Consider the following 27332-nt stretch of genomic DNA (forward strand, 5'->3'; position numbering starts at 1 on the left):
CCGCCTGGTGCCACTAAAGACGGTAGGAAGGAGAGAGGAAGACTAATAGAGCCCAATGGAGAAGCCAGGGAGCGGCCGACTGATCCCGAGGTGCCAGGAGGAGAAACTGGCAAAGAACTTGCTGGAGTGAAATGAAACTAACGTTGGTCAGGGCCTGCTTGGTGAGGCACTCCGTCCTGCTGGTGCTACTTAGTTCCCACAACAACCCTGCGGAGCAGGCCAGAAACTTATTTAAAGACCAGAGAGAGAGAGGCCTGGTGGTGTGGAGGCCAGGCTGTGTTAGATCTGAAGCCCACGTGGTCCCGGCTGCCTTTCTCCTCCAGAGACCTCATACTTTTAAAAATTGTTGCCTTTGTTTTTAATTGTTTATATAATTTAATTTTTAACAATGGCTGTGTATAACAACCAGTTGGCATCATTCCTGAAAGCCTAACAACTGGTTCCTGCAAGTTGGTGGCACAGCACTGCCCTACTCAGCTTTTGCCATGTGCTATTTACACATGCCTGGAATGCTTTTCTCATCCCCCTTTAAAAATTCGGCTTATTCTGAAATAATTATATTCTCGCAGAAAGCTGCAAGAATTCATACTTTGATAAACATTTACCCGTCGAATCCTCTGAGCTTTGTGTTTTGCAGAGGGGACACAGAGAGGGTGCCAGGAAGGATGGGGCTAGGGGAAGTCCTTGAGGAATGCCCGGTCTGATTGGAGCCCTGCTCTTCCAGGGCCCACCCCAGATGGCAGCCTGGGGCTCACACTTCTCCTAGTGCAGTGTGGACACTCCTGAGATGGGCCTGGGGGTGTCCTGTATGTCTTGGAGCCCTTCACTCCCAGAGCTCCCAACTACGCGGGTCCAGGCCTGCCAAGCACACAGGGACCTAGTCTCTGCCCCTCAGTCCTAGGCCCTCCTCAACCTCCCAGTCCTTTGTGAGAACTGCCAATCCAGTAGGGAGGGAGGGGCAGGATGACCTCAGACCTCTGAAGTCCCACCCAATCCTGAAAGTCTAAGATTCTAGATATGCCGATGCCGGTTCAAAGACCATCTATGAGTGTAACTTTGAAGAAATAATTGGATTTTTATCAAGCCGTTTTTAATGATTATTAAAACCAGCCTTATACAGTGCATCATGATGGCCCTCTACATTCATTTACTCTTCTCTAAGAGAGGTAAGGCTTGGAAACTCCATTATTAGAAATGGAAACGGGGCAGGGAACCTAACATGCCCACCCTCATGTAACTTATTAAGGCGCAGAGTGGGATTTGCACTGGAGGGGTGGGGGAGCAAGGTCTGACTCCCAAACCAGGGTTCATTTCACTCTAAATGGAGTGAAGGAGCCCCAAGAATGGTAGCGGGCAGGGGCTAATGTGATTCACAAATGGGTTCTTTAAGAAGGGGCCAGCTGCATCCCTCATCATCTAGCTGTGATGTCACCCACAGATACTGACATTGCCCCTCAGCCAAAGAAAGCCCTCTTGGCAGCCTCCTCATCCCGAAGGTCAAACTGGTTTCCAGGGCCCCTGAAAAGGTCAAATCAGTTTGGATTTCCCTCTCCTTTAGGGAGACTTCCCACCCCTTCTGCTCCCACCCCAGGCTGAGCCAGCTCAACTGAACTCTAGACTTTCCTCAATTACATTATTTCTCAAGTAGGCCTGTGGCCTGTCTTTATCCTAGGGCCTGGCAAAGTCAAGAGTTTCTCAGCATCCAGCACAGGGCCTGACCGTGTGAACAAGGTGTTCCTAAATGCCAGCCACCCATGAGAGTGTGGGAGGGGGCTGGGCACAAGGTTCCTTAGGCCCTGGGCGTCATTGACCTGGAACTGGGGAAGATGTCCAGCCTCAGGAGTTGATATCTGGCTTCACATCCTGAGGCTGCCCCCGACCACCTCTGTGACCCACTACTGAAGGCTATGTGGTGGCCTGTGACCTGGCCCACAGGGCCCTCCCCAAATGCTTGTTCTCTACCTACCCGTTCCCCTCAGTGGCTGGTGTGGATGTAATGGTTGTGCCTTGTACTGCAGGTGCACGGCTGAGCGGGTAAGGGGAACTGACCTGCAGCTCACACTCCAGCCATGTGCCCTGATGGGGACTCTGCCTTTGCCTGGCAGAAGGGGCACCCTTCTCCAACCTGCACAAGGCACCTAATGGACTAGGGGCTGCTTGCCCAGGGACTCAGCGTATTGGGAGCACCTCGGCCCTGGAAGGTTATGGGCTGACATGTCACCATGGGCTGGTACACTCTCAGCTGCTAGCCTACAGGGAAGTGGAGGGAAGAGAGAGTGAGGCACTAAAGTCACTGTTGCTACTGCCACAAGAAGGTTCAGAGAGAAGGGTCAGGCTCAAGTGGCAAAATCTGACTGCTCGATTCTCAGAGCCTGTACAGTGCATGCCAGTGAGAAGTCTGAATTCTGGTGTCAGACTGTCTGATGTGCAGCCTGGTGCTACCACTGCTCAGCTGTTGACCTTTGTCAAGTTAGTGCACTTGCATGAGCCTCAGTGGCGCAGTCCAAAACAGTGAGAATAATACCCAATCTCTTGAGGGCACTCACTCAACAAATAATGGAGAGCCTGCCTGTTCTAAGGTATTGTGAGGTTAATGGTGCGCAGCAAGGATCCAGTAAATTCCAGCTACTCTTCCTATTAGGCTGCTTATGTAACTGTTTGATGAATGAATATGAGTTTCACTAGGGACCATCCTTGGTTTGCAAGTGAAGCTGGGTGCATCTTACAAAAAGGCTGTCTTTTGCCCCTCCGTGGCCTTCCCCTGCTCCAATCCTCTTCCTACCTGCCCCCTATCCCTAGCAAGCCGTGGTGGTGGGCCCGCCTGGCCCTCTCCAGGGGTCATGGTCATTTGGTCACTCTGCTGGACATATATTCTGGTGGGGGAGGGAAGGGAAAGGGAAGCCCAGGTGACCGAAGTCTGCACCTGGGTTCACCGCTTGTTTTCGGCGTTCTCTGGACTCTGCCCTACCCCGGCCCCACCTCCGCGGCCGGCCTCTTTCTTGACTCCCTCCTGACATCCTCCTTGTACAGGACTGCAGCCCCGGTGTCACCGCCGCCGCCATGGCCCCGCAGCAGCTCTTCCGCGCGCTGGTGTCGGCTCAGTGGGTTGCCGAGGCGCTGCGGGTGCCACGCGCAGGGCAGCCCCTACAGCTGCTCGATGCCTCCTGGTACCTGCCCAAATCGGGCCGCGACGCGCGCCGCGAGTTCGATGAGCGCCACATCCCGGGCGCCGCCTTCTTCGACATCGACCAGTGCAGCGACCGCACGTCGCCCTACGACCACATGATGCCCAGCGCGGCGCAGTTCGCCGAGTACGTGGGCCACCTGGGTGTGGGCGCCGCCACGCATGTCGTGGTCTACGACGCCAGCGACCAGGGACTCTTCTCGGCGCCACGCGTCTGGTGGATGTTCCGCGCCTTCGGCCACCGCGCGGTGTCGCTGCTCGACGGCGGCCTCCGCAACTGGCTGCGCCAGGGCCTCCCGCTGAGCTCGGAGAAGAGCCGCCCGGTGCCTGCAGAGTTCCGCGCGGCGCTGGACCCCGCCTTCATCAAACTGTATGAGGACATCAAGGAGAACATCGAATCCCGGCGCTTCCAGGTGGTGGACGCCCGGGCCGCCGGCCGGTTCCGGGGCGTTGATCCCGAGCCTAGAGATGGTAAGATGGTAACTGCGCTGGGCAAAGGGACTGGGACGCCCCGCCACCCCACCCCCCTCCGCCCCGGGCTCGAAGTCAGGAGCACCCTGGGCTCTGCCCTTGCTTTTAAGGGACACTGTGTGGGGTGGGGGTTGGAGATTTGGTTTCTAGTCAGCTCACTCTCTGAGCCCCACTGGCTTTATTCCTAAAGTGGGGGCAGGTATTACCTGTGCTTGGGGCAGTTACTAACCTAAATTTTTTAGGAACCCAGGGCTCCCTGTATAAGTTTGAGAACCCAAGCAACCTCACCCCAATACCGTGGCTGTAGCGGTCACTGCAGGATAGGAGGGGTGGTGGGCAGGCCCATCTGGGGAGAAGCCCCACGAAGGTGAGGCCTGATCAGGTCTCCACCATCCCTGAGGGTAATGGAGTCTGGAAGAGGAGGACACTGAGGCAGCCAAGTAAAGGGACGTCCCTCCAAAGCTTGCAGAGGGCAGGAGAGAGGGGGCTCTAGACGGAGGTTGCTGCCCCAGAGTGGGGCAGAAACTGAATAGAGCAGCGGTTCTCAACCTTCCTAATGCCGCGACCCCTTAATACAGTTCCTCATGTTGGGGTGACCCCCAACCATAAAATTATTTTCGTTGCTATTCTATAACTGTCATTTTGCTACTGTTACGGATCGTCATGTAAATATCTTTTTGTTTTCCAGTGGTCTTAGGCGACCTCTGTGAAAGGGTCATTTGACCCCCAAAGGGGTCGCGACCCACAGGTTGAGAACCGCTGGAATAGAGGGTGGTGGTTGGCCTGGTTTGGGCCAGGGCCTTCTGCCTGGGGCTGGATTCCCCACACAAGGAGCCTGCAGGGTAGCCCTGTATGAGGCGGGAAGTGGTCCCCACAAAGCAGGTGAGTCGGTGGCCACTTGGTGTGAGCTTTTTAATGATCCAGGTGGCCATTATCACCATAAAGATGAGGAAATGGAGCCTTAGAATGGCACCCTTGCCCTAGGTGTCAGGAAGCAGCCCAGACGAGTTGAACTCTGGAGCCTGTACATTTAATGTCAGCGAGCAGCCAATAATTCCCCAGCCATTTCTCTTGTGCCTGCTTCAGGGAGGCTGTAAGGAACTTGCCACTTCCTCTAGGAAGCTCTCCCTAATGGCAGCTCCATGTCCCTGATCTGGTTTGGAGCTTCTCCGGGGTGGTAGAGCAGCTTGGGTCACCCTGTCCTGGCAGGCAGTGTTTTGAATGGCCTGAGGGCAAGGACGCCCTTGCTCCCAGTGCATTCTGAAGCTAACCCAGCAGCTGGCACACAGTTGATGCCTCAAAGAGGTTTGATAAACACAGAAGGTCCCTGCCACATGGAACCCTGCAGAGCAATGTTGACATTAGGTCAAACCATATGAAACTGCTGATATCCAACCATTTTTTAACCTACATAGGTGGCATTTTCATACGGTTCAGCCTAATAAGGATGCCACCTTGAACCTCTTGGGTCCTTTAGCTTAGCCCCCAGGGAGTGGAGCAACATAGGGCAGCAAGCTGGAGCCAGACCTGGGTTCAGAGCCCCTACCCCATGTTGCACTGGCTGTGTGACACCTGGAGGGTCATCTAATCTCTGAACTGTAGCTTCTGCATGTATCAAGTGGGGGCAGAACGTAGAGCTTAAAGATGCAGTGAGGGCCAAGTGTCAAATGGCAGCAAGTGTGTAAAGCACTCGGTTCCATGTTGACATACACAGGATACACTCAAGAAATGGGAAGTGATACAAGTAAGGTGTCCTTCTCTGGTTATGGGTCTTTACAGAGGGGCTTTGCTCATGGTGAAATGGGAGATAAGCAGCTACACCCAGCCGGCCTGTTGTCAAGGTGGACCGAGCTGATTATGCGTATGTAGAGGCTCTATCTAAAGCAGTGCAGAATATCACTGTTCTCATCGTTCCCACTCCACAGCCTGAGACCTGGCCAAGTGCGCCTGCAAATTTGCCACATCAGTCTGGCAGGGAGAGGAAGCCTGCTTTGCTCAGCGGGGTTCAAGGCATGGGGACAGCCCTGCTCTGACAGTAGCCAACCTGGGTTGAGAGCTTGCTCTGCTTCCTTGCTCCGGGCTGGTCCCTATGTAATGTCTCTGACTGAGCCCAGTTTCTGCGTCTGTTAAGTGGGGATTGTGTGATGCAGTCCAACCTCACCATGGACTCAGAGTGCTGTCTATACACTGTAAGAGTGTCACCCCACTGTGGTGGGGAAACTGAGGCAGAAACCACCCTACAGCCCAAATGGCTGAGATTTGAGTCATTGCCAGTGAGGGTCTATTTTGTTGCCACATCTCATTCCTCATAGTAAAAATAGGAATATTAGGGAGCCGGCCGAGTGGCGCATTGGTTAAGAGCTGGCTTGGGACGCCAGCTGTGAGCAGCAGGGCCCCGGTTCGGATCCCACATGAGGGCCAGTGACACTGCCCTCTACAGCCAAGATGGTGAACAACAGCTCAACGTGGAGCTGGGCTACCGTGAGTCGCCGGTAACGGCGTAGGCTGCAGCCCCTGTTGCAGTGGGGCTTCCATGAGCTACCGTGAGTGGGCAGCAGCCAGTGTGAGCAGCTGGCAGCCGGTGTGACCGATCTGCCTCACCTGGGGAAGAGCGCAATGATAATACCAACATGGGCCAGTGAAGCAACGTCCTCCACAACTAGACTGAAGAACAAAAGGACAGCAACTTGTCTGTTCCCCTTCCCCCGATTCCCCAGTGCTGTTCCCCTCCTCCAATTCCCCAATAAAATCTTTAAAAAAAAAAAAAAAAAAAAAAAAAAAAATAGGAATATTAGTAGTGCCTGCCTAATAGGGGGGTAGTGAAAACAAAATGAACGGTGGTGAAAACAGAACGTGTGCTGGGAGCCCTGGGGAAGTTTGTGGAGATGTAGGTAAAGGGATGACCCTCCTACTGAGTGGTTCTATAGCCTTGCCCAGGTTCTTTAGAAAATGGAAGGCTGATTTCCCCTTGTGGTCATGTCGGAGCTCTAAGTCTTATCCAGGCCTGCTAAAGTGTTCCCATCCCCCTGGGTTTCCCCTTGGGCCTTGGCCTCCCCCTTGTCTGAGCTTTTGTGACAATGACCTTTAACCCCTCTAAGCACCATGCGATTTATTCCCAGTCCTCTAGGAGCCCCTCTGCCTGGGATGCTGTCAGCCTCAATGGCCCAGACCCTTCTACCAGGCCGAATCCTACTCACCTTTCAAAGTCAGCACTCAAAATGCCAGCTATTATCATCTTTTGTGATGTGCCCCACGCAGTAGGGCCTTTTGGCGACACTCATCATCCTTGTAATTATTCAGTGATTGTCTGCCTTGCCAGATCCAAACTCCTTGACTGCAAGTGCTACCTGTCCCCAGTTTTGTTTATTTGTTGCCCCAGGACGCATAGTCAGTTATCAGGAAACCAGGGGCAGAGTGTGCTCCGGTGGGCTCTGAGTCTTGGGTTCCGGTTCCATCCAGCGATTTGCTAGATGCACGGCCTTGGGCAGTACTGTGCTTCAGCATCTCCGTTTGTAAAATGGGAACGCCTGTACATCATGCGTGGGCTTCCGGTTGTGAGGACCACATGAGTTAGTACATATCAGGGGTTTGGCACCATGGCTGCGTGGGAGGCTGTCAGTACCACAGGGGCCATTCATACCGCCTTCGTGTTTGTTCCCTCCCCTCCTGCTGCAGGCATCGAACCTGGCCACATCCCCGGCACTGTGAACATCCCCTTCACGGACTTCCTGACCGAGGAGGGCTTGGAGAAGAGCCCCGAGGAGATCCGCCGCCTGTTCCAGGACAAGAAGGTGGACTTGTCCCAGCCGTTGGTGGCCACATGTGGCTCCGGCGTCACATCCTGCCATGTGGCACTGGGGGCCTACCTCTGCGGCAAGCCTGACGTGGCCGTCTATGACGGCTCCTGGGTGGAGTGGTACATGCGTGCCGAGCCCGAGGATGTCATTTCCGAGGGCCGGGGGAAGACCCGCTGAGGCTGAGCAGGACGTGACTCAGGAAGCTCAGGCAACGCCTGGCCACCAGCTGTGCCTAGGTTTTTCTTCTGATGCTGCTTTGACCAGGAGAGCGTTTCTTCCTCCCACTCAGGTGGCACATAGGACAACATCCCAGAGGCCAGGAGTCCTTGACTCATGGGCTCCTAGTGGAGGCAGGAGAGAAGGTGGCGGTGGGCACAGAGGAAGGGGAGCTGCCCACATGGTGCTGAGCTGGGCCCCACCTCCCTTCTGTGTTATTATTGAGAAAATAAAATAGCCAAGTGCTAAATGCTTCTAAGTGTGGGGCTGCCTTGGTTTCCTCGCCAGTGTTTCTAGCACACCCAGCAAAGGGAGCTCTGTGGAGCCTGAGGGTCTTGGGGATCCTGTCCCTGCCTCTGAGCAGTTCTGGGGCCCCAGAGCCCTTGCATTCTTATAACCAGAATGCCCCCCAGCAAACCCTCTTCCATCCTGTAATGCTGGTGGTCTCCCTGCTGGCTTCTAGGCTATTTCAGGTGACTCTTGCCATGATGTATCCAAAGCCACCAATGGGTAAGCAGGACATCTCATTGCCAGACAGAAATGAGTTCAAAACTGAACAGGAGGCTGTACCACGCTGCGGAAGCCCGTCCCAGCCCATCAGGATGTACTGGAAAAGGGCTAAGTTTAGCCAAATTGGAGGACAACCTAATTTTAGACTCTAGGAGTCCACGTTTGGATGCTGGACTCTGGAACTGCCAGGGGGGTGAGGGGACCCAGGGGGTCCATCCTTTCTGCTTAAGGAGAACCTCATCCCCCAGGCTTCCCGAGGGTGGCGGCCCTCTTCTTCTCCCTCTGGCTTTGTCCTCTGTGCAGAGGTGGACAGAAGTATGTGAGAAGGCCCCAAATTCTTCCTGTCAGAACCTGGGTCACCCCTCGACATTTTCAAATCCCCAAGACCCTTCTCAGTAGCAAAGGACCAGTGTCAGCTGGTATTGGGGGGAATCCTAGAAGGAGAAAAAAACAGAGGGACAGTACAGCGACTCTCCCAAGGTCACTCGATGGATTTAAGACAGAGCCAGGACCAGACGCAGATTTCCTGACTCTGAATTGACTCTTTTTTCACCTACCACCCCCACCACATTTCCTCTGGTGATGCTTAGTTGTCCCCCAAGCCCACAGGGGTGGGGGCAGCCGACAGGACAGAACCCCAGCTTTCCGAATAAGAGTTCTAAAGCGAGTCCCAACCTTGGTGAGCCTCAGCCTCCTCGTCTGCAAAAGGGGAATAATATTGTACGTACTTCAGAAGGAGGGACTTCAGACAAGGACCACCCAAGATCCCGTCTTTCTAGCTCAGGGTTTCTCAATCTCAGCATGATGACAACATTTAGGCCAGATAATCCCTGGTGATGGACTGTCCTGTGCGCCGTAGGGTGTTTTGCAGCACCCCTCGCCTCTACCCACTAGATGCCGGTGGACCTGTTCAGCTGTGACAACCAAACACATCTCCAGACGTGATCCAGTTTCCTCTGGGCAGCAAAAATCGCCCCCAGTTGAGAGCCACTGCTGTAGGAGCGAATAACACCATTGACCACAGCCATCAGGAACCATGTAGACGGGTCCCAACGTGGAGGGAGCCCCTTTCCTTGGAGACTAAACAGCTAAGAAAGCTTCCATTCATGCTGGTCTCAGACAAGCTTCATTTTCACTCCCAGGAACGCCCTTGCCTCTTCAAGGAGAGGGGTTTGTTTACAAACATATGTGAGGTTCCGACCTGGCTTCCATCTCAACTACCCCATGCAAGGCTGCCTGGCCTTGGACACACCGCTGAGCTGCTCTGAGCCTCAGTTTCTTCATGTTTAAAATGGGAATATTAACACCTTCCTTGAGCAATATGGGGATTAAGTGAGAATTCATAGAAACTGTTTAGCTTGGTGCCCAGCATGGAGTAAATGTCAAGTGTTACTGTTAGTTTTTAAAGGACTTTTACTTATTTAGTATGTTGACTGCCTCCTGTACTTCCCAAACTGGGGGGAGAGAGCAACAAATATGAAAACTGTGTTCCTGCACTAGAAAAGCTTCCCAGCCAGGGAGGAAAAACAGGCCCATCGGATCCTATTTCTAGAGAGAAGGGAGTTGTGTGAAATGATCTATATTTTACAAAAGAGAAAACAAGTTCAGAGAGGTTGAGTGATTTGCCTAAGGGCACACAGCTAGTTCAAGAGAGGAGCCTAACGAATTAGAATTCTCTCCAATGGGTCTTGCCTGCGGTCGTTTTCCAAATTTAAGGATCAAGGGGAGAATGGAGTGTAACTCAGGGTTTGGAAACACACGCAACGCAGAAGATAACCACGAGGAGACACCCTGAGCTGTGGGATTTAAGCAAGGGGATTTGGTTAGGCTCCTGCCTTTCTAGGATTCTCAGAACTTGGGTTTCACTTTGTAGGAGCTGGCTGGGAATAAGCCAGGGCTGCCCTGAGCTCCGCCCTGCCTTCGGCAAACCTGAATTCCCAGAATAATTAACCACTCGCTACAGGGGCCCAGCCTATGCCGGACCCCCACCTACCCCAGCCCCGCCCCTTACGTTCCAGGCAGGAACTTACAACAACGAGGATGATGAAATTTTTCTCCACTCGACAAATATTTGCTGAGCACCCCCTCTGTGTCAGGGGCAGTTGGAAGTTTCCCAACTTTGCCTAACCAGCTGCACTGGAATGTGGCCATTCCCTCGAGGGATCATGGCCCAGAAGAAGCCCCCACCCCACACACCATGGAATCAACTCTACACGAGGCCCCAGAAGGTCTGCCGTCCAGGCCCTTCCAGTCGGGGCCTCAGCTGTCTCCTCTGAAAAAGGGAGCGAACTCAGCTCTGCCATGCACAGGGTGGGTGTGATGTCACATGAGGTAAAGCTCAAAACAATGTAAGTGAGGTGTCACTCCTACTGGAATAACCCCAACTGTATAAGCAGAGCAGAGCTTTATTAGCCTTAACTCATGGCGAATGAGTCATGCGGGAGAAAATGAAGTTTTCAGGTTAACTGAAGCTTTATAATTTTAAGCATCAAAATTTTTGACGTATTAACCTATTAGGGGGGTGGAACATATTAACCTATTGGGGCGGGGGAACATGGTACTTGAATTCTCAATAGCTTTGAGTCACCACTTTTTTTTTCACAGTTATACCTTCAGAGGTTGTTCGCCCCTGAACTAAATGGCCCCAACCGATGTGTCTTTCCAGTACATAGCCACGCTGAACAGAGGAGGAGAACTGATGGGATAACTTCTCTCACCCACCCAAGTAACACTTGAACATGGAATTTGGGCTATTTCAACTATGTATCCTCAGTCAAAAGACAAAACAAAACAACAAAAGCCCTGGAAACAAATACTGAACTCTTGTTATTGGTTTCTTTTTCACAGTGTTATGAGTTGCCAGTGATGAAACTAGGACTTCAAATACATTGCGGATATGGGAACTGACATTCTCCCTGTTGGAGAGAGGAAAAACAAAGATGGAAAGGGAGAAAGCCAGAAAGAAATCTGTGGTGCTGGGTTGGAATGGGAGGTACCAGTGTGAGCTCAGGATTTCTAAGATAGATACAGAAATAAATACAGTGCGTGCATGCGTGCGTGTGTGTGTACACACACGCAGGCATGCATATCAGCTCTAGCTCTGTTTCCTGAGAGGACCTAGTGCAATGAACCTCCCTAGTGCTCGGATCTTGGGGCTACATAACGTTATCCATCAAAAGGAACTGGAGCTGCTGGGCCAGGAAAGTATAATGTGAGCCTGGGTCTTTTTGCTGTGCCAGAAACTAAGGAAGTGCTCCAAGAGTGATGGGGACGTGTCCAAAGGATATGGGAGCCAGGAGGGGGGGAATCGAAAATCATTATGTAACGGGTACAGATTTCAGCTTTTCAAGGTGAAAAGGGGTGGGGGTGATGGTATCACAACAGTGTGAATGTACATAATGCCACTGAACTATATACACTTAAAACGGTTTAAGATGATGCTGAGAAAAAAATCTTGTCCTCTCAGGTTCGTGCTTGGGGGCCTGTGAATTAAACTGACAAAAGAAATTAGCAAGAGAAAAGCCAGGTTTGACATTTCACATACATACATATGTACTTACATACATACATAGATACAGGAGTTCACCAAGAAATGTGACTCAAGGAGGGAATTTGGGGCTTATATACCATCTTGGTAAGGGACAGGGTGGGGTGAAGAACACTTAGAGGAAAATAAATGACTTCCTAATAAGGGAAGAGGGAAAGGGCACTTAGGGGAAAACAAATTACTTTTAGGAAAAATAAATGGGTCCTTAGGAGAATAGATGGGAGACATGATAGTTTTGTGACAGTATCTATTTAGGTGTGGTTCCGACTTCCAGGCCCCAATGATAAGAATCAATCTTTCCTGGTGACTCTGGGAGAGGAGGCTTCTGACAATTTTCTTTTGAATTCTGGGAATCTGCTTTTAGGGTGATAAAGGAATTCAGGGGTAAAAAAAAACCTATTCTCATATGCCTTCAGCTCAAAATATTTTTTATGCCACAGTGGTGTATTCTGGACCACTTCATTGGTAAATTTTATGTTAGTGGAATCAGAAGATGTGGCTGTGCAGGGTGAACCTGTCAGTGGGGAGCATGTGGTTTCCGGGGGACCAGCTGAGGACTTGGGTGAAGAGAGGTGGCTTGGTGCTGTCCAGAAGGGATTAATGCATGAGGGCTGTGGGGCGGGGTGCAGTGAAAGGAGGGTGGGCAGAGAGACCCAATGGAGGTGGTCATTGAGGGGGTGTCCCAGGCAGCCAACCAGAGGGGGCCTTGGCCAGGAGGGAAGCTGCAGTGTGAGCCACTCCTAGCAATGGGGGCTCCAAAGAACCTTCAAAACAATCCTCCAAGGAAAAAAACCAAGCCCACTTGAATCATTGCTCTGGCCAGAGCAAAGCTCCACCAGGGGACATGGGTGCCAGGCAAGGAAAAATCTTTCTTTTCCCATCCTCATCCCGTGCTGGCCATGGAGGAGCCAAGGTGGTGGAGTGTGGAGGAGCAGGAGGAAAATCTGGGGGCAGGGAAAGCACGCAGACCACCCCCAGGGTCCCTCCTCTGTAACATGGGGGTTACAGTCGCATCTCTCTGTTGGGTTCAGATTAAAAGAAGTGCTCACCCACAGAAGTGCTTGGCGCAGAGCCAGGTCCACGGAGGTGCTCAGAAATTTCTGGCAGCAGGACCAGGGGTCCAAGGTGCCCGGGGGTGGGGGGTGGGGGGTGGGCACTAGATTCTTGGTTGAAGCTTGATCACTGGATTCCTGACTGAGGCTATGGAATGACGTCCACAGGAGCCAGAGGAAGGTTTGCGGGGAAGAGTGGGGAACCTGGAGGAGGCTGGTAAGAGCTGACTGTCAAGACATCAGTCTCCCGGAGTTAAGCTTCTGAAAGGGGAACCGACAGGAGCAGACGGACCACTGGGCCAGGGTGCTGTGCAGGAGGCTCCCCAAGACGGGCCTGGGAACCCACTGAGCCCCCGCCCCCTGGTTAAAGAGAGCAGGGCTCAGGCTGAGGTGGACCAGACCCAGGCTGAAGCAGCATCTGTCAACCCAACAACAGAGGTTATGTAACTAGCCAGATGTCTCACAGTCAGGGAGCCGTGCCACAGAGATCCAAACACTGCACCCCAGGCCTCTGGAATATTTCTGGCTGGTCAGAACACTCTCTTTGACCGGATATGTCTATTTCTCTCCCCGGGTGACCTGAAAAGGTGCTGCTCCAGAACCAACAACCCGCTCTACAAGGTAAGAGGCAGAACGGATGACTAAGGCGGTGACAGGATTGGATTTGATGTCAAGAACAACAATCAAAAAAAAAAAAAAGTCAACACTATTGAGAATGTTCTGACATTCCAAACTTGGGAAGAAAGAAGACTGAATCCAAAACACCCAGCAGGGGTGAGATGACATCTCAGTCATGGAACTGACAGCAGATGTGAACTGAACTGCTCAGATATGGGGGCTGCTGCTAAGACAAGAGGGTCAAAATAGTTAATGTGCTCAGGCGTGAACTCTGGGATGTATTTTATGTTCCTTTAACCCTGTCTGGTAGTAGAAAGACTCCCAGGTCACTTTAGGTCTCGGGGGTTTAGGGTGAGGAAACGGCAGCCCCTCTGCCCTGGAGGCTGGGTCATGTGTGATCTTTCTCTCTGCCTCTCCCTCCAACCCCAGCCGAAAGGATAGGTTCAGGTGGTTCATCCCTGGCCGATGGGAATGGATCTTAAAGGGCAGCCTTTGGCTCAGACATTGATCTTGGGTCCAACCAACAATAGAGAGGGCAGCAGGACTGGTTTCAGGGAGCCAGTCTTCACCAAGGCTTTGCTCAGGCAGTGTGCTGAGTGCTGTTCATGTGGCTGCACGTGTCAGCTCACTGAATCCTCATAACAACTGCATGAGCCGAGGCGCTAGTATCATTCCCAATTTAGAAATGGGGCAGCTGAGGTTCAGAGAGGTTAAGTGACTTTCCCAAGGTCACCCAGCTAGCAAGCCACAAAGCCTGGGCTGGCTTCTTTGTCTGGGAGTCTGTGCCCCTTAACCACATCTGTCCGGGCTCACTTTCAAGTCACATTCAGAGCCATATTAAAAAGCAAGGGGCAAAGTAATGGGCAGGCATTTGAAGTCTGGCCCTGCTCCAGGGTAACCATCATCTCTAGCATCTAAGGAATGTTTGGTTTTATCCTCTAAATGGGGATGATGGCAAAAAAATATGAAGAATGCCAGTCCATGTTTACAAACAGGACTGTCTGGGACTCCATGTTTTGTCAAAGCCTCCTGGACCCAGCCCCCCAACTGAAGCCCCCTCTAGGCCAGGAACCACCCCTGACATATTCATCTCTGTGTCTGGCACATAGTTGGCGCTCAACAAACAGTGATAGTCACTGAATGCTGGCTGGTGGGAGGAAGGGGTAGAGAGTCCTTTTCAGCGGTGGGTGTGCCCCTCCTCCTCATCCTCTGTCACCCAAACATGGCCTCCTCCAGACAGAGCCCAGACACAGGCAAGGATGTGGTGGCATCTGTCAGCTCTGTTTAAGAGCCTTGGGTCCTGCCAGATGGTTCTTAGCTGTGGCCCTCATCACTGAGGTTGTTGCTTTAGGTGGGAACATTTTAGGTGCTTGCTGAGGGGACGCAGGTGTCCAGGGATAGGTGGGGGCCTCTGAGGAAGGAGCCTGGTGAGACTGGCTCAGTCAAAGCCTCCCCTCCGCTTTGATACCAAAGATGCGGGCCCAGCCTCCACTGACACCTCCAGGGCCCCAGCCCACAGGACAGCTCCTGTGATACCATGACGATGAGCCCTGGCACTGGGCTTGGCCCCCAGAGTGATCTAAGTTGTAAATCTGACCATGTCACTCCCTGCCTGCAACCCGTAAGCGGATAAAAAACTATTTCTTGCTCTAGTGTTGTTTTAGCTAACAATGATGGAGGGCTCACGGAGCGCCAGGAGAGCTGCTGATCTTTCAAGATGAGTTTGGACTCCATTCCGTCAATGTACTAAAAGCCAGGGACTATGCCAGGTGTTTTCCAGATAGGATATAATTTAGTCTTCACGACAATGCTCTAGGGCTACTATATTTCCCATTTTCCGAAAGAAAACTGAGACTCAGAGAGGAAGCTGCTCAAGAACATACTGGTGCGTTCTTGGGAACAGGACTCTAGCAGCTGTGACCTAATCCTTGCCAAGAGGAAAAGCTTTATGGCGAAAACAGAGCCTTGTCTGGGTGGTAACAGGGAACCTTCCCCAGCTGCCCAGTGTGTGTGTCCCTGGGATCAATGAGGGGCGCCTCAGACCCCTCCCCCTTAATCCAGGACCAGGAATGAAACATGGAGGAGAGGGAATTAAGGAGGACAGTTTCCCCTTCTGACATGAGAAGCCGCCTTCCTCCCCCGTCCTGCAGTACCCACTATGTCAGTCCCACCTCCAAGTTATCTGGCTCAGAAAGGAACCCACACAACCAATCCCTCCTCCTCCTCCTGAATTACAGATGGGAAAGCCAAGATGTCTCCCCGCAGCTCATCCTACAAAAGTCAGGATGAAAACCCAGCTCAGGATAAACCAGACCACTTGGATCTAGTGCCCTCTCCACTCTTCCTCCCTAGAAATATTTCCCAAGGAGCACTGGTAGCCCACGAGGGGCGCAGGAAAGGGGGCCTTGGTGGTGGAAACGCACTTGGAATCCTCCTGAGTTTGTGCCAGCCTGCTGCTCACCAGCGTGAGTCAGGAAGGTCACTTCACTTGAACCCTCATCTGTACAATGGGTACAGTAACAGCAGCCTCACAGAGCTGCCGAGAGCTTCAATGACTCATACAGATAGATACATGAAGCATCTGGAATACAGTGGGTGCTCAGTCAACTTTAAGCCCAACTATGTTGCCCTCAGAGAACTGATGTAGGGAAAGAACCCAGCCCCTCTTCCTTCAACCCCCCCCCCACACACACACACAAAGAGCAGCATGACAGAATATTAGAAAACAGATACAGATAAACGCTATAGAATTCTGGAAGGGAAACGTTTCTTTTCATATTTATCAACTGTTTGAAAATCCAGCCTGGACAAAGGGAAATTAATAATGTGGAGAACAAATGAGAGGATTGCTGATTTGGGGTATCAGTCACAATTTTCCTAGTGACTGGAACTTGACCTTCCCCAAACACACAGTCATTTGGCCCACGCGCTTCCTCAAGAGACCCCGGTCTGTGGGCCTCCCAGGAAGGGTAAAGTAAGGCGGGGCTGGGGAAGGCAGATTGATGGCATCCGGGGACCCTCGCCCGGGTCACCCCAGCCGGGGCGGCGCAGACTACAGCTCCCGGCATGCCCCGCGCACGGTACCTGCCCGCCTCCAGCCGCCGGGAGCCCAGAGGATGCAGACGCCGGGGCCAGCTATGAGGATGGAGGCCGGCGAGGGAGCGCCGCCGGCGGGGGCGGGCGGCCGCGCTGCGGGCAGCTGGGGCAAGTGGGTACGGCTCAACGTGGGGGGCACGGTGTTCCTGACCACCCGGCAAACGCTGTGCCGGGAGCAGAAGTCCTTCCTCAGCCGCCTGTGCCAGGGGGAAGAGCTGCAGTCCGACCGGGTGAGGCCCGCGGGGTGGGCGGCCTGGGGGGGGGCGCGGGGGGTGGTCTTCAGTTCTCTGGAATCGGGGCTGTTCGGCCTGGCCCGCCCGCCGGACTGGGAAGCCAGTTAGTTTTATTTACAAAGAGCCGGAGGCGGGAAGAACTGGCTGGAGGAGGGGAGGAGGAAGTGGATCTGAGAGTGAGGAATGTGTCCATTGCCTTGGCAACGGGACAACGCCAGGCCGCGGCCATTTGGAGCTTCTGAGCGCTGCCCTGGGCTCCCACCCTAGGGGAGGAGGCTGGTAGGTCAGATCGGACTCTCCCCCTTACTTTGGGACTGTGGGGACAGACAGACTCGTAGGACCTTCAGCCCTTCCCAAACGGGACTCCTGCACTGGGGAAGGGGTGGCTGAGGCTGCTTCTCCCTGCCTTTTGGGGTGTAGGTGGCCCGGGGTGCCTTCTGAGCTGGGCTTCATCTGGGAGGAGTGCTGGCCGTGCAGGCACCAGGCCTGGGGTCCCATCCCGGCTCTGCTGTAAACGGCCCGCATGACCTGAGGTCCGACTCTTCCCTGTTCCAGACTCGGCCTCCTGTCTGGAACTAGAGGAGTCTGGTCTGGAGATGACTCCTAAGGCCCCCTTCCTCCCATCCCCTGACCATCTGATGCCGTGACCTTGGGCAAGTCCCCTCATCTCTTGATGCTCCGTTTTCTCTCTAGAGTCGTGCTGCTGCCTGCCCTGCCGCCCTGCAGGCTGAGGGTGTCCAGGGAGAGTAGCTCCTTTGGCAACCTGCAAACCCCCAAAATGACTGGGGATCTGGTGGAGACAGTGTAGGTCTGGCTTCAAGGGAACAGCCTCTAAGAGGGGCAATCACTGAGCCCTACTTTGCGTCAGGTGTCACTGAGACCTCTCTGGGTGCTCACAGTGACTCCTAGTTATAGGGGAGAGGAGGGAGGCTCAGGACGGGTCAAATCACCGGCCTAAGTTTACAGTCAGGAAGACAGAGGCGGAACTTGAACCTAGGTGTATCTGACCCCAAAGCCCGTTTGCTCCATCATGCCACTTCATTTTAGGGAAGAACAGACTCTATCCCCCCTCCCCCCTTCAGTCATTCACCTGGCCTGACGTGAGGGGTGGGCAGGGGCGAGGCCCCACTCCTCTCCTCTCACAGCCTGTTCCCCTCGCCTCCGCAGGACGAGACCGGGGCCTACCTCATCGACCGCGACCCCACCTACTTCGGGCCCATCCTGAACTTCCTGCGGCATGGCAAGCTGGTGCTGGACAAGGACATGGCGGAGGAGGGTGAGTTGGTCCAGGGAGCTGGCTGGGCCCGCATCCTCGCCCTGCCTCCTGCCAGGGCCCTGCAGCCTGCCAGGCTTGGTGTGGAGGCCGACAGCCGTTTCTCCCAGCCAGGAGGGACATCTGCTTTCTCCCGTGTTCCCTGCCTCTTCTCATCTCTGACAGGGCTGCATTCCAGAGCCTCTGCCCAGGCTGAGCCTGGGGGCTCGGCCAGGCTGACTGGGCCGAGCTTTCACTGGGTGCTGTTGGGGAGGTGGCGGAGGTGACACGGCCGAGGTTAGCGGGAGCCAGGGCGACTGGAAGCCAGGTGTGAATGGGGTGAAGCAGGGCAGGGTTATCCCGTATCTCAGATGCAACCAGCCAGGTGGGTGGCACGGGTGGCTCTTCCCAAAATCCAGCAGCCTCTGCAGGACAGCACTGGTTGTGGGGGGAGGTGTGGAAGGAAGGAGCCTGTTCCCCAGACAGGGTTTCCACTCCCCCAGGCCTGGGTGGCCGAGGCCCTGCAGCTGCCCACTTCTGGGCCCAACAAATGGGGGGAAGCCATGCTTGGGGGAATGGCCTCTTGGCAGAGCCCCAGCCGGGGCAAGGACTACAGTCAGTGCCAAGTCAACTCTTCCTTGGGGCACAGGGTGTGGCTCTGGGTCAGCTGACCTGGCCAGGCCCGCTTGAATACAGTACTTTTCCTTTCTGAGTCTCCTCATGTGCGTAAAGTGGGACTGGTGAGCTACACTGGGGAAGGCATATGTTGCGACAACGAATGTCTTAAGTCCCGGTGCTTGTGCCCTGTAGGTGTCTAGCACGGCTCATCCCTCTTTACTGGGTCCCACAGTCCCCCTAGTGGGTCCCCAGTGGAATAGGACTTCAAAATCAGAGCCCACCATAGGCGCTGGCTCAGCAGGGCCCACAGCTTCTGGGGGCACAGGTACCATGGGTGTGGGCCGGGCCCAGAGCAGGTCCCTTGGGGAGGGGAGGCAAACACTCCAGTTGCATCACAGCCAATACCCGTTTACAGGTTCTGGGTTTCTCCATGCCTGTCGCTCTCGGCACCTTCTGACAGGGCTAGGGCCCCCATCCAGGGGGCTGGGGGACCTGGGAGGAGACGTACTAGCTGTGTGACACCAGGAAAGTCACTCATTCCTCTGTGCCTTCATGCCTGCATCTGTGAAACGGGGTTCCAAGAGCACCCACCTTGCAGTGTGGATAACGGAGCTCATACACATGCGTCACTTAGCGCAGTACCTGGCATTGGAGCAGTGACGCAATGTTAGTTGTTTGTCATCTGCAGGGCTCCACGAGGGACACTCAGGCAGCAACGCTCCTGACTGCCTATTTTGTGTTAGGCGCTGTGTGGGCACCAGGGACAACAGGGTAGATCACACATGGGCCCTGTCTCCAAGGAGCCCAGAGGCCAACCATGGAAATGAAGGGTCCTTGCCCTGAAGGAGCTTAGGGGAGTCCCAAGGCCTGGGTCATTCTGCTTCACTGGAGATGTGACTCGCTTAGTCTCTAAGATTCAGTTCCCTTAACGGGATGAGGATGATAATGCGTGTTTCCCGCATGTCCCCAGGGCTTGTGATGGGCACAGGAGGGGTTTTGCAAACTGTAAAGTGGGGGAGTCGGGAATATGCTCATGAACAAAGAGTATGCATTTCCAGTGGGCCGTGAAGTCAGGACCTTGAGTTTGAATCCCAGGCTCTACCGCTTGCTGGCTGCAGGGCCCTGGACAAACTCCTTCTCTTTCTGGATCTCAGTTTCCCCATTTGTTCAGTGGGGGCAATAAAGTACCGACTTCTAGTTCTGAAAATTAACTGCAATAAAGAATGGAAAACACCTAGCACAGCGCCTGGCACTTGGCATGCGCTTCACAAATGGGAGCATGACATAGGGGGTGAGCCAGGCCCTTCTCATTGTGGCGTCCTAGGGCCCAGTCCCAGTGAGCCCTAGAGCAGCCCCCCGATGAGGGGACTGGCAGGTGCCCCTCGGTCACCATACTCAGCACAGTAGAATGTGGGGCAGCTGAGTGGCAGCATCTCGCCCCTTCCACGAGGCGTGTGGGACCCAAGGAAGGAAATATTCCCTTTTGCTTGACCCCTGAGCTCAGAGATGCCCGTCACCCTTGTGTGACTGGAGCAGGAAGGTGGGTTTGGAGGTAGAGGGGACAACGGGAGAGCAAGGCATGGGGGCAGTAGGAGTGACCTGGGGGTGGCTCTGTCTGTGCCAGGGGTCCTGGAAGAAGCGGAGTTCTACAACATTGGCCCGCTGATCCGCATCATCAAAGACCGGATGGAGGAGAAGGACTACACGGTTACGCAGGTCAGGGAGCAGGGGAGCAGCAGGGCAGCACCTGTGGCCAGCGCAGGGGGTGGTGGGGAGAGGGAGGTGGGCAGGGAGAGCGGGAGGCGGGAGAAAGGTTGGCAGAAGCAGAACAGGGTTTCCCTTGGGGAGGCTGAGCTATCCTATAAGAGGAGGGGTGGTTGTCCGGCACCCAGACTGCCCAGCAAAGCCCCAGACTGGGAGATGGACGCTGGTTCTATCCCCACCTTGGATCTGTTCAGTGTGTGACCTTGGGCCAAGCACACCCCTCTCTGGATCTTGTAACCTTGCGGAGTACAGAGGTGCTGAGAACGGCCCACCCTTCCCTTCCTCACAGGAAAAATGGGGTCAGTGTGGAGGTTTAGGGGGCCTTGCAGGGGGCAGTGGGGGGGTTAGTAAATTGTCCCTTTTGTGGGATCAGGCAGTCCCCTGGTGGGCACAGCACAAGTTGCTGGAGCTGGCATTTCTAAGCTTGGACCCTGGGCCTCAGTGATCAGCCTGCTGGAGGAGCTGAAATGATTCTCAGCTTACCGTTCGTTCGGGAGACATGTTGGGGGAGGGACAGGGAGTGAGGCACCATCTCCTAGCCCCAGATTGAAGCGGGGAGGCTCTGTGTCTCCTGGAGGGCCTGCCTCAATGAGTGACCCAGAATGTCCCCCAAGCCTCTCCCGCCTCTCTTATGTCACCTGTGTTTCAGTTCTGGCTCTGCCACCCTTTAGCTGGGTGACCTTGGGCAAGTAACTGACCCCCTCTGAGCCTCCACGAAAATCCCATAACTCATAGAGTGTCTGGAAAGATTAAGTGAGATCACGAATGTCAAGTGCTCGGCACCTAGTTCCCGTCTCAAAACACGGCTCCCGTCTTCCCGCCCTGCCCGCTCCCTTCCTTCTCTTTTTCTAAGGACATGTGGCCTGGGGGGAGAGGCAGGTGCTCATCCCCCTGCCGGGGTGCCCGTCACTCCCACAGGTGCCCTCCATAGCGCCCCTCTGCCCGCAGGTCCCGCCCAAGCATGTGTACCGTGTGCTGCAGTGCCAAGAGGAGGAGCTCACCCAGATGGTCTCCACCATGTCTGACGGCTGGCGCTTCGAGCAGGTGGGCTGGGGGCCTGCGGGCCACACCTGGGACCGTGCAGTCTCCGGGCAAAGCAGGCCCCTTCCTCCCTGCAGCCCCCACCCAGGGGGTCTTCTTAAGTCAAACTAAATAGGGTTAGGAAAGGCCACACTTGGCAGCAGACTGACCAAAATGGAGAGAGGATAGAAGCCCCGTTTGCCGCAGGGCAGCCTTGGGCATCCTTCTCGGTGGGTGTCCTCACAGTACCCGAGTGGCAGTCTACATGGTGGTACGAGCGAGTCTCTGGCCCCCAAGTGACCGTTCGCTCAGGTGCAAGGAGTCGAGATACACATAGGTGAGTGGCGTCCACCTTAGGTCAACACCTGGAACAATTCCACAGGCACAGATTCCAGGGTCCCTGCGAGGGACATGTCCAGCTACAGACATTGCCANAGTCTCTGGCCCCCAAGTGACCGTTCGCTCAGGTGCAAGGAGTCGAGATTCACATAGGTGAGTGGCGTCCACCTTGGGTCAACACCTGGAACAATTCCACAGGCACAGATTCCAGGGTCCCTGCGAGGGACATGTCCAGCTACAGACATTGCCACATTCAGGGAAGCCCAGAGCAGGGACTTCCCCTGAGGACTTGGTAGTGACCTCTAGTTCCTCCCAGTCTAGATGCAGGTTACCCATCAGGAGGAATTTTTATTGTAAGTGCCGTTGCCCTAGTAATACAGCTGGTGTCTCACCTGTCTCAGGTTTCCAGAGGAGCAGAGCCAGCGAGTTAACCTGAGGTCAGATTTGCCCTTAGAGAAGGAGAAAGGCTTGGCGAGGCCTCTGCCCATACCCACCCACCCATGCTCCCCTGCACATGGAGGTTGAAGAAGGGAGAAGGCCAGGCTCCCTCGGGTGGCCTGGGCAGTGTGGAGAAAGGAGCCAGAGGCCTGATTCATATCTAGGCCCCACAGTGACGTGTCATGTGACCCTGAGCAAGTCATGTCTCCGCTGTGGGCCTCGGTTTCCTTATCTGATGCAAGACTGTCAGGAAGATTAGAAGGATCACTGATAAAGTCCCTAGTCCAGGGCAGGACTGAGCTGACATCATGCAATTAGAAGCATTTACGTCTGTAAGACCCGGAGAGGCCTGGGGGTCCCGGGTTCTAACTCCTGTCCCAGTCTTCCTGGCTCTGGGACTTCCAACAGGTCACCACCTCTCCAAGCCTCGTATGGCATGGTGGCTGAGGTTTTTGTCTCTGCTGCTGCATGAGGGTCCCTGAGAGCTGAGTGAAACTTACCATGTGCAGGGTCTTTATCAGCCGGAGGGGGGTCCTATGGGTGTGGTTATTCTAGGGACCCCAGAACATAGGTGGGGCCACCCTTGAGAGCCTACCAGAGTCTGGCAATTGCATGGATTCTCAGAGGCCGAGCCAGTAGGTCAGGAGTCACTGGTCACTTGCCCCCTGGCCTGAGGAGGGTGACCGGTCCTACCTCTGCTTCCAAGAGTGAACAGAATATTCTATGGGGCTCCACCCTGCCAGTCTGGTTCTAGGGCTGCTTCAGCCACTTCTGGGACAGAAGGCGACAGCCTGCCCATTACAGGCCTCCTGCTTTTAGGAAGTGACCTGTTAGATCTGGGCTGGGGGTGGGGGTACGAGGGGCAGCACCGATACTGCCGCCTTCCTGCAGGGCCCAGGCCCAGCCGAGCCAGGTGTGGAAGCTGCTCTGGAAACACACCAGAGGTGTCGGTAGGGGAAGTGGGGGAGACTGACTTTCAGCTCCGTGGTATCCTCTGGAAACCCAGGGATGGGCCGGAGCAGAACAGCCAGATGGGGACACAGGTTGGTATCTTGACAAATGCTGATGGCCACTTCGTCCCTCTCCACTGTCCCCCCACCCCGACCTATCATCTTTCTCCCCGTGCGCCTCCCCTCCAGCTGGTGAATATTGGCTCCTCCTACAACTACGGCAACGAGGACCAGGCAGAGTTCCTGTGTGTGGTGTCTAAGGAACTCCACAGCTCCCCACACGGGCTGAGCTCCGACTCGAGCCGCAAAACCAAGGTGAGCCCCCCAACCTCAGCCTGCCCCCTTTTCCTCCCTTTCCTCCTGCCCTCTGCCTAGCCATCCCTGCTGCTTCTCTCTCCCTCCTGCTGCACACGCATAATCCCTGGTCACAGCCAATGCCATCCATCCCATGCCACCCATGGTCCTGTCTGCTCATGCCAGTTACCCAGGCCCAGGCTGGGGGAGCGGTGAGATGGGACCACCCCGAGGGTACGGCAACACCGACTTAGATGCCACTTGAATGGTAGTCACGTGGTGGCCACGGAGCAGCGTGGCACGAGGGGGAGTGCCCTGGACTAGGAGTCTGGGCGTGGTGTGCCATGCGCTGTGTGACCCTGGACAAGTCCCGTCCCCTCAGCACTTTCGTTGTGTTCTCTGAGAAGTGAGCAGGGTGGGCCATGTTCTCTCGGGCTTGGAACTTCTGGGATCCAGATGGCCAGTTTATTCCCAGGGGCGGGTAGATGTCCCCAGCGGGCCTGGGCGGGGGCGGGGAAGTCAGATTTGTTAATCTGGCCCCATTGTCGGGCCCCCTTCTCCAGCACTCTGCAGGAGAGGGCTCCGGAACCCCGTGGGGTCCAGCCCTGTGTTTCCACGCTGGCCTGTGAGGCAGCATCAGCTGGCAGTGGGGAGGGGCCTGAGTGGAGGTCCACCCTGGACCCAGAGCTGTTTGGACGCCTCAAGGGCCTTCGCTAGGGCCAGCGGAACAGGCAGCAAGCCAGCTGGGAAGAAGGGAGACCGTTCCTTCTGGGGCCTGTCCCTGTGCGTTGGAAATCTATAAACTCCGGCTTCCTGTCTGTCTGTCTGCCTCCCTGTCCTGTGACTTCCCCTGCCCACCCACCCCCGTCAGGGCCAGTGGCTGGCACTGCCTCGTTAGGGTGGAGAGTGAGCCTGCTGCTTCTGCCTCTCTGGGCCAAAGCCTCGGGACCTGGCATGTCAGAGCCTGTTGCTGGCACCCCAGATCTGAGAGCCATCTTCCCTGGGCCTTCCCTGACCTCCTAAAATGGGGCCCTCTCATTATCCCTCCTAACAGGGGGCCTTCCCAGGTGCCCCTCAAGGGCCCCAGCCATGTACCCACCCTGGTCCTCTTCCACCCGTCACCCGGCCTGCCCCGTGCAGCAGTAGCCAGACTGACCCGTGAGCACCCCAGCAGGGCCATCCTGCGGGTTTCTTCAGGCCCTTCCCAGGCTTCCCAGGACACTGGACGAGAGGCCCCAGCTTCTTTGGCTGTAGCCCTCCCCTCTTCTAGGCCCCCCTTCATCTAGCCCACCCGCCCGCCATGAGCTGGGGCCCATGGGGACAGCCGCCCGCAGGCCCCCGCGTTAGCTCTCCACTCTTTCTTCCCTGGGTCCGCCGGCTGGTCCACAGAGCACGGAGGAGCAGCTGGAGGAGGAGCGGCAGCTGGAGGAGGAGGAGGTGGAGGTGGAACAGGTGCAGGTGGAGGCAGATGCACAGGAGAAAGGTGCAGCCAACCCCCAAGGAGACTGATTGCTAATACAAGCCGGAGCCTCCCGCCCGCCCGCAGCTCCCTGCCGGAGCCAGCCGCAGCACCTGGGGGGCCGGGGGCCGCTGGGGGGCGGGCCACCAGGGTCAGCTCAGCCGCCCGCCTGGCGCCTCACCTGCATAACCATCCCTTCTCTCACTTTCTCTTTGCAGCCCAGTCATCTCAGGATCCCGCTAACCTTTTCTCCCTCCCACCACCGCCTGCTCCTCCTCCGCTTCCCGCTGGAGGTCCTGCCTCATCTTCATGCACCTCTTCTTCCTCCTGGATCTCATCTGCACCCTGCCTCTTCCCTCTCTGCCCCTGTCCGGGCTTTCTCTCTGCCTGCTCACACCTCCATCCCGGGGCCGCCCTGGTCCCAGCCTCCTGCGCCCTCCACCTGGGCGCCCCGGCCCTGCATCTCAGAGCATCCTGCCTGCCGCCTCCTGCACCCCTTCTGGCAGCTCCTGCCTCCCGGCCTAGGGAGGAGGGGTGCCGCTGCACCTCCTCTGGGCCCGCCGACCCCCCCGGGCACCTCTGAGGCCTGGCCAGCCCGCCCCAGCGCCTCGCCTCCTCGCCGCCTCCTCACGTTTCCTCCTTGCAGGTTCCTGTCTGCACTCCCTCAGACCTGAGGCTGCGCTCGCAGTGAGGGCCTGCCCTCGGCCCCTCGCCCGCCCCCAGAGCTGCCATCCCTGGTTTGTAGCTTGGCAGAGCTGGAGGGAGGGGCAGAAGCCAGGAGGGTGCTCAGCTCCTGTTCCTTGGACTTGGGCCAAACGTTCAGCTGTTTTCTCCCCTCACCAGTTTCTCGGCCCATCTTGGCCTTGGGTGTGAGGCTCTGAGAGGAGAAGAAAGTTAGGGGGCGGAAACGCCCACCCGCCCATCAGCACCAGAGCCAGGCTGGGAAGGAGGGAAGGGAAAGGAGGGAACGGAGCCACGTGCCTTGGCCTCGCCCCTGCACACAGGAGTGCCTGTATTACAGCCTCACAGCAGGCGCTGGGATCCTTGTTTCTGCGGGGGTGGGAAGGACAGGCCACACTTGGATTCCCTTGGCCTACACGGCGTCCGCCGGAGCCGGTGGCAGAAAAAGCCCTGGCCTGGTGCCTGCAACCCGCTCCATTTTGTCTGTGCTGTGTGACCTTGGGCAAGTCACTATCCCTTTCTAAAATGTTAGTTGCCTCTAAAATGGGAGCAGAGAGCTGCTGTCTCTGACCTGCCTCTCTCGGCCTTGACCCCCACCCCTGCCCCCAGCCAGAGTCTTGGCAGAATCTGGCCCAGTAGGCAGCCACCACCCAGCCCAGGATGGGGCCTGGGGCTCTGTGACAGGCAGCTGGGTCCCCTGCCTGCTCCCCCTCCTGGGCTCTGAATCCACCTGGTCTGGGCCTCAGCTCCCCTCCCTCCTCCCAGAAGGGACCCTGTGACTCACCTACCTCTTTCTCTCTCCCTGTCTCCCCCACCCTTCCCTTCCTCCATTTCAATCTCCTCTCTGCCCTCACCTGGCGCCTCACTGGCCCCACCCCCTCATCCCCCTCCCGGTGTTTTGACCACCCCATCCCATCCCCCTTCCTCTTCCCCTCTTATTTTCTAGCTGTTACAAGCCAGAGGCACCCGGATGTGAGGTCCCAGATCACCTCCAGGGACTTGGGGTTCCGATCTGAAGTCCTTTATTTTTGTACCACGGGGTGGGCCCCCAGCTCGAGGTGGAGGAAGCGCTCGTCCCAGTGCCACCTCTGTCTACACCTGCGGGGCTGTGACTTACCCCGGCCTCTGGGGTGGGCCCTGGGACCCCTGGGCAGAGCCACCTGCCTGTGGCCCAAGTGTGGCGCTGTCCAGCTTTGTCTTCCAGGCCCCTATGTCCCCTCCCCCGAGACCCCTAGTTGCATGGCGGATACAATCCTTCCTGGCCCAGTCACATCCCCCCCTTGAGCCTTCGTCCCCGAGTGTCACATGGGTTCACTCTTCCCTGTCACCTACCTCACAGGGTTGTTGTGAGGTTCCATCTAAGAGAGCAGGGTCTCAGAAAGCCCTCCCTCGAGGAGCGTAAGCCCCAGACCCTGGGTGCCACCCCCTTCACCCTTTCCTCAAGGGGGAAGGACCTGCTTAGACCCAGAAGAGATTCTGGTATAGATGGGGGAGGAAGCGGGTGAGGTGGCCCTGTCGGAAGAGGGGTGGGGGACTGGGCCTTTGCCTGGACTGCTCCCACCCTGTCTGTACTGCTGGGGGCAGAGTGCCCTGGCCAGGAGGAGGCGGGCAGTGGCCCAGCAGGGGCAGTGGGGCTACTCAGGAACTGGTGATGAGGGAGAGAGGGACTCTGTTCCTTTGCCCAGGGGCCCTCCTGCGTTTATGACTTCCTGGCTGGGTCCTGCTCAGCTGTGCCTGACCCCATGACCCCACCGTGTAATAAAACCTGAAGAAACAGCCGGCCTGGCTCCCTC

At 55.8% G+C, this 27332-nt stretch overlaps 2 protein-coding genes and 1 long non-coding RNA gene across 10 annotated transcripts in view; all 3 read left to right on the forward strand.

Annotated features, from left to right (window-relative positions):
• Window positions 1–7927, forward strand: part of MPST (mercaptopyruvate sulfurtransferase) — an 8471-nt gene extending 544 nt beyond the window's left edge. For both annotated transcript variants that reach the window (XM_019664597.1, XM_019664596.1), the window contains exons 2-3: window positions 3031–3655; window positions 7331–7927. In XM_019664597.1, coding sequence (XP_019520142.1) covers window positions 3061–3655; window positions 7331–7629 — 894 coding nt within the window. In that variant the 5' untranslated portion in view covers window positions 3031–3060 and the 3' untranslated portion in view covers window positions 7630–7927. The remainder of the gene's footprint in view (window positions 1–3030; window positions 3656–7330) is intronic.
• A 2257-nt stretch (window positions 7928–10184) lies between these two features.
• On the forward strand, window positions 10185–10991 carry LOC109394497 (uncharacterized). The gene is made up of 2 exons (XR_002126460.1): window positions 10185–10526; window positions 10783–10991. It is a non-coding gene; the product is annotated as an uncharacterized LOC109394497 (long non-coding RNA).
• Window positions 10992–16460: 5469 nt separating this feature from the next.
• KCTD17 (potassium channel tetramerization domain containing 17) lies at window positions 16461–27315 on the forward strand. Of its 7 annotated transcripts, XM_019664656.1 has the most exons (9): window positions 16465–16721; window positions 17892–18000; window positions 20219–20310; window positions 21307–21402; window positions 23295–23420; window positions 24789–24882; window positions 25077–25151; window positions 25505–25595; window positions 26486–26654. In XM_019664656.1, exons 1-9 carry the CDS (start codon window positions 16512–16514, stop codon window positions 26553–26555), a joined length of 963 nt encoding a protein of 320 aa, XP_019520201.1. In that variant the 5' UTR covers window positions 16465–16511; the 3' UTR covers window positions 26556–26654. The 7 variants fall into 7 exon arrangements, with proteins under 7 accessions (XP_019520193.1, XP_019520201.1, XP_019520197.1 ...); XM_019664652.1 differs by lacking the exon at window positions 25077–25151 and having other exon boundaries at window positions 16470–16721; XM_019664648.1 differs by lacking the exon at window positions 26486–26654 and having other exon boundaries at window positions 16461–16721; window positions 25077–25589.
• Window positions 27316–27332: the final 17 nt, after the last annotated feature.

Source organism: Hipposideros armiger, unplaced genomic scaffold, assembly GCF_001890085.2.
Source record: "Hipposideros armiger isolate ML-2016 unplaced genomic scaffold, ASM189008v1 scaffold_426, whole genome shotgun sequence".
Classification (NCBI taxonomy): Eukaryota; Metazoa; Chordata; class Mammalia; order Chiroptera; family Hipposideridae; genus Hipposideros; species Hipposideros armiger.

Excerpts from the sequence above, each read along its gene's own strand:
- KCTD17 (XM_019664648.1), top strand. The coding sequence starts at position 16,512 with ATGCAGACGCCGGGGCCAGCTATGAGGATGGAGGCCGGCGAGGGAGCG. Across the intron at positions 20,311-21,306 it reads AGGACTACACGGTTACGCAG|GTCCCGCCCAAGCATGTGTA; the intron begins GTCAGGGAGCAG and ends CTCTGCCCGCAG. Across the intron at positions 21,403-23,294 it reads ACGGCTGGCGCTTCGAGCAG|CTGGTGAATATTGGCTCCTC; the intron begins GTGGGCTGGGGG and ends CCTCCCCTCCAG.